This window comes from Galeopterus variegatus, unplaced genomic scaffold (genome assembly GCF_000696425.1).
Source record: "Galeopterus variegatus unplaced genomic scaffold, G_variegatus-3.0.2 Scaffold7787, whole genome shotgun sequence".
Lineage (NCBI taxonomy): Eukaryota > Metazoa > Chordata > Mammalia > Dermoptera > Cynocephalidae > Galeopterus > Galeopterus variegatus.
Genome location: NW_007733898.1, coordinates 39,384 through 51,318, shown reverse-complemented (window position 1 = coordinate 51,318; position 11,935 = coordinate 39,384). Strand labels below are relative to the sequence as shown.

Here is an 11,935-nt window from a genome sequence, read left to right as displayed (position 1 = left end):
CGAAATATAACTGAAATATATTTAAACATCCTTTGTATCCTGCATGGTTTTTCTATAAGTATGGGGCTAAAGAAATTTGTAGGGTTATTTTCTGGCTAAGAATCTTCATTTTCTTAGTCTCCTTCACTTTCATTTTACTAGTACTAGTGGTTGATTTTCTTTTAAGAGTTAATTTTTTTGAAACTGAAAGTCAAGATTAAAAAACCCATGAAAGTCACTACATTCTTGACACTGAATAGAAAAATGCAACATATTAAGGTGTTGGTCCTTAAGTTTGGCCCACTCTTGGGATAGGGTCCCACTCAATATACTAACTCAGAGAGTTCATGATACAAATGAAGCATCTAGAAAATGAGAAATCACTAAGTCATCAATTATTAGGGTTACTGAAAACAACTAAAATCAAGAATGTTTAATCTACAGATGGTGCTATGGTTTGAATGTTCCCTCCAAAGCTCATTTTGAAACTAGATCACTATTGTAACAGTGTTAAGAGGGTGGGAAATCTGACCATAGTATTTAAAAGGTGGGGCCTTTGGGAAGTGATTGGATCATCAGGGCTACGTCCTTATGAATGGATTAATTCACTTATGGATGAATAGGTTAACAGTAGAATGGGTTATCAGTAGACTGGTGGCTTTACAAGAAAGCATGTGGACACACTCTTGCCCTATTGCCATGTGATACCCTGTGGCACCTCAGGACTCTGCAAAGAGTCCTCACCAAGAAGAAGGCCCACACCAGATGTGCTCCCCTTGATCTTGGACTTTCCAGCTTCCAAAATTGTAAGAAAAGAATTGTGTTTCTCTATAAGATACCTAGATTCAGGTATTCTGTTATAAGCTACAGAAAATGGGCTAGTAGAGATGTTAAAGGTCTTTAGGCATCTAAATTAAAATGTGGTATATACACACAGTGGAATACTACTCAGCCATGAAAAAGAGTGAAATCCTGTCATTTGTGGCAACATGGATGAGCCTGGAAGACATTGTGTTAAGTGAAATAAGTCAGGCACAGAAAGACATATATTGCATGTTCCCACTCATATGTGGGAGCTAAAAAAAAAAAAAAGTTGAGCTTTTATTTTATTTTTTCGTGGCTGACAGGTACAGGGACTGAACTTTGGACTTTGGTACTATCAGCACCATGCTCTAACCAACTGATGGAACCAGCCAGCCCTAAAAGTTGAACTTCTAGAAGTAGAGAGTAGAATTGTGGTTACTAGAGATTAGGAAGGGGAAGGGTGAGGGAAAATAGTGAGAGATTGGTTAATGGACACAGAATTACAGCTAGATAGGAAAAATAAGTTCTAGTGGTGCACAATAGTGCTAGACATCTATAATTAACAATAATTTATTGTATGTTCTTGAATGGCTAGAAGAGAGGAGCTCTGATGTTCTCATCTCAAAGAAATGATAAATTGTTGTGATAATGAATATGCTAATTACCCTGACTTGATCATGATGCATTGAAATATAGCTCTGTACTCTATAAATTAAAAAAATAATAAATATTAAAAAAATTACAGACCTATAGCAGGAGGACACAATGTAATCGCTTGTTCACCTCTTCATTGTTATAGCATATATGGGATCATTTTGAGGGGGAGGTCAAATGATGCAGAACTTCCTGAGCTGAATCTCATATAAGAAATTGCTTTGGAACACCACAAGTTGGATTTTTAGTCTTTTACCACATATCTGCTGCTATGGTTGGTTTCTAGTTTGTTATAAATTCAAAAAGACTCTCAACCTCAGGTTCCTTCTCTTCAATGAGTGCTGGTAATTCCAACTTCCAAAGGCAGAAGTGAGGATCAACTCGGTCAGAGTTATGAAGGTCTTCATAAACATGAAAGCAGCCCACAAAATCAAGGTGTTAGCATCCTATCAGGTATCGTGGGCTTCAAATTTCCATTTATTTCCTTGAGCAAAACAAAAACACACGGAAGCAGTGACTAGCTAAAATGGACAGTGTGTGAAAGGTTTAACTTACTTCTTTTACAAACCACTGACAAAAGGCAGGACCAATCCATTCTCTTGCATGAATACCACAGTCTATCCAGACAGCTCCTTTGTAAGCTCGTGATTTTCTGCCCAGCTGAAAATAAGAGTATTCACGGTAACCGACTCATACTTTTATTTTTGGATTCACTGACCAGCATAATTTAATAAGGTTTCAGCATAATTCTTCACTAAAGTTTGGTTAATTAGGTAATATATAAAAAAGATAAAGAGATTTCCTCTCTACTTAGGAAGTCCAGACTTGTTTATGCAGAAACAATACATTTATTGCCCTAATCACAATCAAAGAGCTAGAAAACATACAAGGAAAAGGGCAATCCATAAAATAGGGTTGCTTCTCCATTTTAATATAGTATGTGACTGCTAAGTAACAAGCTAAATTTCCTCTCTCTCTCTATTTCCAGGGAATATTTCATAAAGAAATAATTATGTTTATAGGCAGATAAAATCAAACTTTATTATGCCACAAAACGGAAACATAAAATAAGTTGATTTGAGTAAAGTGACAGATTTTCCTTTACAATCCCACTATATCAATATTACTTTTAACCTGGTTTCTAACACAGTAATCAATAGGTAGCTCTTATAGGGGATCAAGTTTTCATTCGTTCATTAATTTACTCAACTAATGCTTCAAGAAATCCTTATTAACGTCAGACACTGTGCTCAGCACTGGAGATTCAAAAATGAAAAGACAGGAATTTATATGCTAGTGGGGAGGACAGACATGCAAGCCATCAGTCATGTGATGTGAGTACCTGTAAGTAACTGTGGAAACACAGGGTGTTATGTCAAATTTTCCTGGGAAATAAAAGAAGACTTCTCAGAAGAGGAGCACCTGAGTACTTCAGCAAGACTTGAAGCACGCATGGCACACAAATTAGAGGGAAGCTTCTCAAGCTCAGAAGAGAATCTGAGCACACCATATCTGAGGAACTGCTTCTGTAGCTTGAAGGGTGGGCAGGTGAAGCTGAACATGGAGGCAGAGAACACACAAGGTCCCTGGACACCATGTAAAAGAGATGAGGCTTCATCCTGTATTCCTTGGGAGGCTTGTGTGTGTGTTTGTGTGGGTGTGTGTGCACGCATGCTTGTGTTAGAGAGCTCACACTGATAGCAGTTTTGAGGATGGGGACTTGAGGAGTTCAGTACTGAAGCTGCTATCACAACAGGGAGAAGAGACACAGCTATCAGCTGGGGCCACAGCAGTGAGGACAAGAGAAGTGGGTGGGGCAGACCCAAAAGAGATTTAGAAAAAGAACTGTCAGCTTCTAGTGGTAAATTTAAAGTGAGTGGTTAAAATAACAGAGAGAAATTCGGATTATGCTCATGCTTCTGAACTGGGTGGATAGTGGTGCCATTCTGAGTCTGAGGTGCTTTTGTGAATACCCAGCTGAGCGCATCCAGAAGGCGATGCTGTATGAACTTAAAGCTCCAGAGAGTGGACTCCACTGGAAACGTCTGGGATGATTGCTGAAACCACGGGGCAGATATGCCCATCAATAAAGCATTTGTGGAGTGAAAGCAGAGCTGGGGATAGAGTCCTGGGGATTACCAGAACCTAAGGAAAGGACAAGGGAAGAGGAACCAGTGAATGAGACCTGAAGGGATGGTCAGAGAGGCAGGAGGAGAACCGAGTAGGAGTCATTGTTGACCTTGGCAAGAGAAGTTGCAGAGGAGTTGTAGGGGCAAAAGCCAGTGAGTCAGAGTCTGAAAGGGAAGTGAGAAAGGAGATGTGATAATAGGTAAATCTTTTTAGAAGTTTGGCTGAGAAGGGGTGGAGAGCTATAGGTCAGCAGCTAGAAGAGAATGCAGGATCAAGGGACAGGAATAGTGCACACCTTAACACATATACACAGTGTTGCATTGGTTCATTTCAAGTAGCACCAGCTCACTGATTTGTATCAGTAATTCTGAACATGTTAGCAACAGTATTCTCTGGAATATTCAATGGCAAAAATTAGATATGGCTCAAAATCCTAAAGGAAAATTTTTTCTTAAATTATCAGATGATTCTAAATATTGGACTAGGAAAGATCATTTCATTCCTTTTCCCCATAAATGAAAGTTGAAAAACGTTTGGTAAACATTTTATATTTAGTTAATAATTTCTTATTTTTACCTTTAAAATAAAAAGAGATCTTCCCTCATATGATTTTCCAATAGAGAACATGTGAATGAGGCCTGAATGAGTTTTATTCAGATGATGCATCCAATTTTGAATCTAAAAGCAAATAAGAACCATGTCAGACTCTCCCACAATGATGGAGCTTTTAGAGAACAAAAGGCAACAAAGAGACAATGGTAGGTCTCAGGATTCAAAGAGCACACATGGAAAGCAAAATTGAAGAAAAAAACAATTTTCTATTTTTAATTTTCTTTGGGACACTTAAAATTATGTTTTATTTTCTGCCTTTGCAGATAGTAGCTTTTATTGTTATACTGTTCCCTCTTTAAAGCATACCTTCCACTGTCATATATCATTCATATCTTGATGGCAGATTTTTATAGAAAACTAATTGTTGTGTCTGGCTTTTCTTTTCTTTTTTTTTTGAAAACCAAAGTTATTTCCATTTTCTCACAAGTATTTAAGAGGAAAAGAAATAAACCAGCTCTAGGAAAACCATCTAAACTACTTGAAAGTGTTTATTAAAGTCCCATATATTGTAATTTGCTACTGAACAGAAGATACTAAGAAAAAGGCATTATCTTTTGCATTTAAAGGTTATTCTACTGAGCCACATGTCTGAGGGCAACTCTGAATAATGTCTCCAGAGATAGTGATATATTTGCATTGATCCATTCATACACACTTATCTGTCATCAGGAGAAGCTAATGTGAGATAGATAAATGAGGTGGTTGGAAAGATGGGTGACATTTCTGACTAAAAGCCCTATAACGAGTAAAGAAGTAACAGAAAAGTGTCTCCTTATTCCATGATGTGGAAGGGACTGTGCTGAAAAAAGTTCGTAAATATATTTTGGAAAGTACCTATATTTGCTTTTCTTTCTAATCTTATTTAATCTAATGAGCAGGTTATATATATATATATATATACACACACATATGCATATCTATATCTATTATATTTTTTAAATTAGACTTTTTTCTAGTGCATGTTAACAGTACTTCCATGTGCCAAGTTTCTAAAACCTTTTCACTGCTTCTAATTTAAAGCTTCTAAAAGTATAAGACATGAAATATGTGGAAATAATTTTGAAAGGAGAGTTGTCATCAAGAGAACCCCAAATACTCTTATGAACATAACAGGATTTCATTAATTTTATGACTGTCATTCCTTTGTTTATTTCAAGGGAAAAGTAGAAAATGTATGTATTCATTCATTTATTCATTCTTAGAGGTTTTAGTTTGCCTACCCCTGGGGATGGTGTGGTGAGCAAGAAAGAAATGGCTTACCCTCATGGAATTCGCAGCTTACTAGGAGAGAAAGGCATGAATCAAATGATCAGACATTCCATATTATAAACACTGTGACAGGTATCACATCCGTGTGCTATGGGGGCCTGTAATATGCTGGGGTTGATGGGGAGAGGGGTTTGATCTAGTCTGGGAGAGTAGAAGTAGCTGCTTCCTTGCTTAAGCTGTGATTTGAAGAATAACAAGTTGTTGCCCAGGTGAACAGTAAAGGATGTGGTGGCGAGGAGGAGGTTGCTGTAAGTTTTCCAGGTAGAATAAATAACAGCATGTTCAAAGGTCCAGAAGTGCCACACAAGTGAAGCTTGGCCTTTGAGAGGTTTCAACTTTGCAGTGGGAGTGGGACACGCATCTGAGTCCATTTACCCCTCCACCCAATCCTGTCCTCAAACTCTGGCTCAGCATTATCTCACTCTTCCTTGCACTTCCCATGTCCTTTGTAGGGGTAGGTTGGATAAAGCAGGTGAAGTTCAAATTATTTTGCTACTTCTTATATAGCAGCAAAAGGCTTAACAGAACAGCTGAGAGAACTGAGGAGCCTGGGCCATGTAAGCGCTATAAGTATTCTTCACATAGCCCCTGTCTCTGTCTTTATGCTTTTCTCTCAATTTTTAGACCTAAGTGATAAAGATGCCCTTGTAAAAAAGCAATAAAATCTCCTTTTATTACATACTTCTTCTAAGGAGTGATAAACTTCATAATTGTATTCAGAGAGGGATCTTCTATTTCTCTGGATTTGTAAGCTTCTTCCCCTTTCCAGTGCTTTCTGAAGATCTTCTATGAGGATCCTGGATTTGAAATGATAGACATCATAAAAAGTAAATTGAGATTGTATGAAAATCAGGTAATATCAAAGAAAATTAAATGCATCTATGGGAAAGAAGTTCTGAGAAGATTGATATTTCTAAAAATATCAAATGTTGGAAAAATATTCTTTTTCAGCAAATAAAAACTGTTAAATACATGGTGTAATAAACAAAGTGTAAAATTACAGGTAGATGTCCCAAATAATAATGGCAGTAATAACAGCTACCATTCATTTAGCAGCTGCGAGCACTCACATTTGTTGAGTACTTACCGGGAGCCAGGCATGGTACTATGTATTTTACATACATGACCCACGTGGTAGATTCTACTGTTATCACCATTTTAAAAATGGGGGAGCTGAACTTTGAAAGGGTTAAGAACTTGACAATGTCATTCTGCTGGTCAGTGCAAAGCCAAGATTTGAACTTGGAATGTGCACCCAAATTCCAGTCTTGAGACTCCAAGGGCAGCGTGACGTAAAGGAAACAGCCTAGCCGGTCCTCGCCACATCCTCTTTCCTGCTGCTTATACCTGCTCGCATCCCCTTTCATCACCGAGACTGTTCCTGTCGATGCCCAGCACACTCGACCAAGATTCAGAGAGAAAAGGAAAAGGAGGGAAGAAGCAATAGTCTCCCAGAGTAAACCAAAGAAATACCCCGAGTTGGAAAAAGCTATTTTCCTGCCTGCCAGTATCAAGAATGCCCAGAGAAGAGAAGCTCAGTTAATCAAAGGGAATGCATTTGGAAATTGAAGGCTGAGGCCACGGTGGGGGATTCCAGACTCATGGCAATGTGTGGAACCAGCTCCAGGCAGAGTCATCAGTGTTCTTGACGTGACCTCTGAGCTGTCTTCCCAGTATTCCCCTATTTCCCTAACTACAGCACCAGGAAGTAATAAGGCTTCTCTCATTTGCAACACTTAAAGATTTTAAAGAGCCCCTCAGTGATCTTCCTGGGCCTGGCAGGTGGCTAAAAAACTTTGCTTTCAAACTTTACCTTGCAAAAGAACCTGTTGCTTAATGGTTTCAGTGTTATTAAAAGAACATATAATGGCATCTTTAAATGACTTTCAAGACTGATCTATATAAGCTACTTAATTTAAAAAAAAAAAAAGATCTTGAATCACCTGAATAAATACTTTGTGGTCCATGAAGAAAGTAAATTTACTTGGGGTCATGCTGGTGTAGGACATTCTTTTTGATTTACTCAATTTCTATTTATTGAGTGCCACTGTGGACAAAGCACTTAATGCAGAATTGATTGTTGACTCACTGTTCTTTTTGCTTCAAGTTTTGACTTTAAAACTGGAAACATTTTAGAAATCAGGATAAGGTGAGGTGGCCCAGATGTCAGCTGTCTTGGCAGCTGCTTGCAGTGGCTCAGAATGTGAGTGGAATGTTAAATCGTCAGTCTGAACATCATATGCATTAGTGTCTTCTTTCTTCCCTCAAGGTAAGAAGTTATAGATAATTAGGTCTGTATGGGCTAAAGAACTTTACAATATTGCCAAGGTAGGTCTTAAGAGCCAAATGAACCTCTATGACAACGTCCAAACTTTCTAGCTAGGAGAGAATCTGGGATGGTCAGGAAGTCTGCAAGTTTGATTAGGGCTGAGTTGATCACAAACTTTCAACATATTCCAGTTACTGCAGACAAGCTTCAGGTATGTTTCCCCTCACTAGGACTATCTATCCATTTCTCCTGGCCATTTTTTTCTATCCCAGGAAACTAAGGAAAAAACATGTAGATAGATCTGCCAAAGCCAGCCATATGAGAATCTCCTTCTGAATTTCAAGTTTAAAAAGTCTGTGGTACTTTGTTATGACAGCCCTGGCAACTAATACAGGTCTTTGTTTAGTAACTTAGACTATACCCTCATACAGGCCCTAAGAGACCAAGTTTAAATTAAAAAAGAACTGTGATATGCCAGGTCCAGCCCTATTTTCCCTTGTTGCTTTGCGTTGCTTCGTCCCCCACGGATTTGTCACCCCTCTTCCCCAGGGTGATGGAGATGCAAAGGATTACTCATAGCCCATCTCTGCTGAGCAGTGAGAGGCCCCGAAGTGGTTAATCTCCTGCTGGAACCCTCAAGCGAGACGGATTCCTTCCTTGGGAAATTAATGCCAAATTGGGGTTCTCTTCCTGCATTTATTTTCCAGACCAGGAAGTTACAGGAAGAGAACAAAGGTGGGGTTATAGTTTAACGATATAGACTGGTAACTTTCAGTGATACAAGCCAGATGACATTACAGTAAGGCTATTAAGTGGTCCTATCAACAACAGTTTGATCTTAGCAAACATTCTTCCTATAGCAATTTCTCAGTATCTTTACATAACAATCAGTAACTAGTCTGTCTTTGAGCCAGCAACCTGCTGTGCCACAATCCCTATCTTGCAACAGAGACTTATAGCCTGAGGGAAATTTCCAGTCCTCTGCAAGGTCAACATTTGAAACTGCAAGGCTTTGGAAAACCAGGCCCTGCGAAGTACATATGCTTTTTAGTATATTCCGCATTCCCTGTCAAGTAGTTAACTGGAAACCAGCTTATTGATGAAAATGTTGTGAAATGGAGCTCTAAAATGGTCTTCATAAACTGTTGTATTTTCTTAGTTCTTTACAGACAATTATTACTCCTACCCCAATTGTGTACAGTCCTATAGTAGTGACTAGAGCTATTAAAAACTTTTCAAGTGATGTCATCACTCAATACAAAGCCACTCTCCCAAAGCTTCCAGGGTGGGAAGGGACCCTCAAAAATGGAAATTTCATTGCCAATTTTTATAGATATTTAATTTATTAAATGACTGAAATTTTTTTATATCAGAATGAGTCATCTTATCGAGAGGGGTTGATCACCTAGGGGCCAGACACATGAGGTCATATTATCTCCACTTTATTTATTTTTTTATCTCCACTTTAAAGATAGCTATACATTATATATAGTTGCATAAAGTAAACAATAATCTTCTGAAAATCCCCCAGGCTACAATAACAAAAGTCAATTAAAATGAACTCTACCTACTGGGTGCATGGAATTTAATTGACTCTTTTGTGTTATTATCTTGGGACCAACAAAATGAATAATTCTAAATGATTGTTCACTATGAGCAGACAACTGATTTAAAACACTCATTTTTTTTAGACCCTATTTTCTGTGACATGAAGTGTGATATTTTATTCTGTATCAGTTCCACATGACCTATATTTAATGGCAGGAAATAGAAACTAGTTAAACTAACTGGTATATTCTTTTCTACTAAATAATAATTAATGAAGCATGTGAGTTATTACTGAGCACCTATAGATATAATTGCCAAGATCTTTCCTGCCAGACATTCAGAGAATCAAAGTATGCTTTCAAAGCTATGGCAATGACTAAAAGGTGTCCAAAATGAACAATAGTTTTCTGCATAGCTGTGTTTCAGTTCTAGAAGCACAGATAAAATAACTCTGCGAAAAGCCTGTCAGTCATTTAATAAGGCTGTGATATTGGCAGGGCACTATCTGTGTGGACCAGGGATGTCATTTTGTGCCCCTTGGCCCAGCTTTCTGGAAAGACTGGGAATCTCGTCACCGACCCATAGAGCCATTAGCCCACCTTCCCAGACACCACAAGGGACCTGTGTGCCAGTTTTGACAGCTAAGTAAAATTAACCAAGAATTTTTTTTTTTTTGTGACTGGTAAGGGGATCGCAACCCTTGGCTCGGTGTCACCCGCACCATGCTCAGCCAGTGAGCGCACCGGCCATCCCTATACAGGATCTGAACCCGCAGCATCAGCGCTCCCAGCGCCGCACTCTCCCAAGTGAGCCACGGGGTTGGCCCATGTTCTCCCCTTATTCTAACTTATGCTAAGAACAGTGCTCTGCTCTGCTCCATGTTCTCACCCTCTGTCCACATCTCTGTCTTCTACTAACAATCTAATCCCACCATTAGAGTTATCAATGTACTTGCCATCACCAAAGCCAAAGGAAACTGATTGGTCCTTTTCTTTCTGGATATCGCTGCAGCACTTGACGCCACGGACCAGTCTCTCTCTCTAGAGCCTTTCTTTTCTTCTTTGACTCCTGTCCTATGACTATCTTCCACTTGCTTTCTTCTTATTGCTCTAACTATTCCTTTTTTAAAAAACAAGCCCCAAATATCCAAATCTGTTCAAGTCTGTCTACTCAGTCACCCGAGATGGAAAATTCAGAGTCATCCTGTGACTTCTTCCTTTCCTATCTGTCATCCAACCAAATGGAGAGTCCAGGTGGTTTTAGCTCTGAAATACTTTTTTGAATGCTCTCCTGATCCCACTACTCTGGTCCTAACTCGGGGCCTCACTATCTTTTACCTGGACTATTATTATAGTCTCTTATTGCTCCTCCATGACAGTGAAATGCAGCTCCTTTGCTTATATCCAGAAGATAAGGTCTGAACTCCTACCCCTGCACGTAAGACTTTCCAGAACCTGGCCTCCCTCTACTCCCCTCAGCATCTTTTCTTTCTACTCTCTGCCTTGCACTTTGAACACTAATAACACTGAACTACAGTGTGTTCTCCATATTTGTGGGTCCGTCATCTGCAGATTCAACCAACCACAGCTCAAAGATGTTTGAAAAAAACCCAACAATAAAAAATGCAACATAACAACTATTTACACAGCATTTACATTGTATTAGATATTATGAGTGATCTACAGATAATTTATATGGGAGGATGTACGTGGGTTATATACAAATACTGTACCATTTTATGTAAGGGTCCTAAGCATCCACGGATTTTGGTATCTGCCAGGGGTTCTGAAACAATCTCCAGAGTATATTTAGGGACGACTGAACTTGCTGCCTCTCCTTTTGTTTGCACTGTCCCCTCTGCCTGCCAGACCCCAGTCTCATCCTGTGCCTGGCTGACACAGCTCCTTCAGACAGCCTTTCCTGGCCCTTCCTTCCCATCCATCCTGTAGGCATTGCCAGACTGCTCTCCCTTCTTCACACAGGAAAACAGCCTGTGTTTACACTGATCACTTAGTCTTAACAGTGGAATGATATGTCATACCAGTTTTCTCAATACAAAAAAACTATACCTGAAACACAGTTGTCACAAGCACTTGATAGATAACCTGAATACAACCATCATTTAGTTCAGTTTAGCACAGATGAATTTTATACCAAATGAAAAGAAATGCTTACTTGTACCGGATGTTGGCTTCCTGTAAGAAGGCTAACAGGGCTTGAGAACCATTTTGGGGAACACGGACATCAGTCACTGTTCCCTCTGATACATAGGAGATGCCGCTGGGCTGCCACAGGTCCACCTGTAGTGCAGGAACCAACCTATAATTCATATTCAATGCAGGTGGGGAAAAATCCATGTCACAATGTCAAACACATTATCTTGTTTGCATCCAGTAACACCAAACACATTTTGGGATTAGACTCAATGCTTGCATCATCAGGGTAATACTCCAATTTGATTTTGAATTTGGGCTCCAATTTATATCATATCTACATAAAATTTTTTTTTTTCCTTTTTGTCTTTTTTCGTGACCAGCAATGGATCACAACCCTCAGTGTCGCGCCCGTACCGGACCGGGACCGGCAACGGGATCGCAACCCTCGGTGTTGCACCTGCACCTCGCTCAGCCAGTGAGCGGCCGGTCTGTATGTGGGATCCGAACCCTCGGC

At 39.3% G+C, this 11,935-nt stretch overlaps 1 protein-coding gene across 1 annotated transcript in view; it reads right to left on the bottom strand.

The window, feature by feature from the left end:
• The window catches only part of LOC103607875 (carboxypeptidase A6-like), a gene marked incomplete at its 3' end in the record, with an annotated part of 54,284 nt that overhangs the window by 23,160 nt on the left and 19,189 nt on the right, over positions 1–11,935 (bottom strand). The window contains exons 2-5 of the mRNA XM_008592337.1: positions 11,441–11,565; positions 6,131–6,245; positions 4,144–4,245; positions 1,993–2,097 (exon numbers count right to left, since the gene is read on the bottom strand). Coding sequence (XP_008590559.1) covers positions 1,993–2,097; positions 4,144–4,245; positions 6,131–6,245; positions 11,441–11,565 — 447 coding nt within the window. The remainder of the gene's footprint in view (positions 1–1,992; positions 2,098–4,143; positions 4,246–6,130; positions 6,246–11,440; positions 11,566–11,935) is intronic.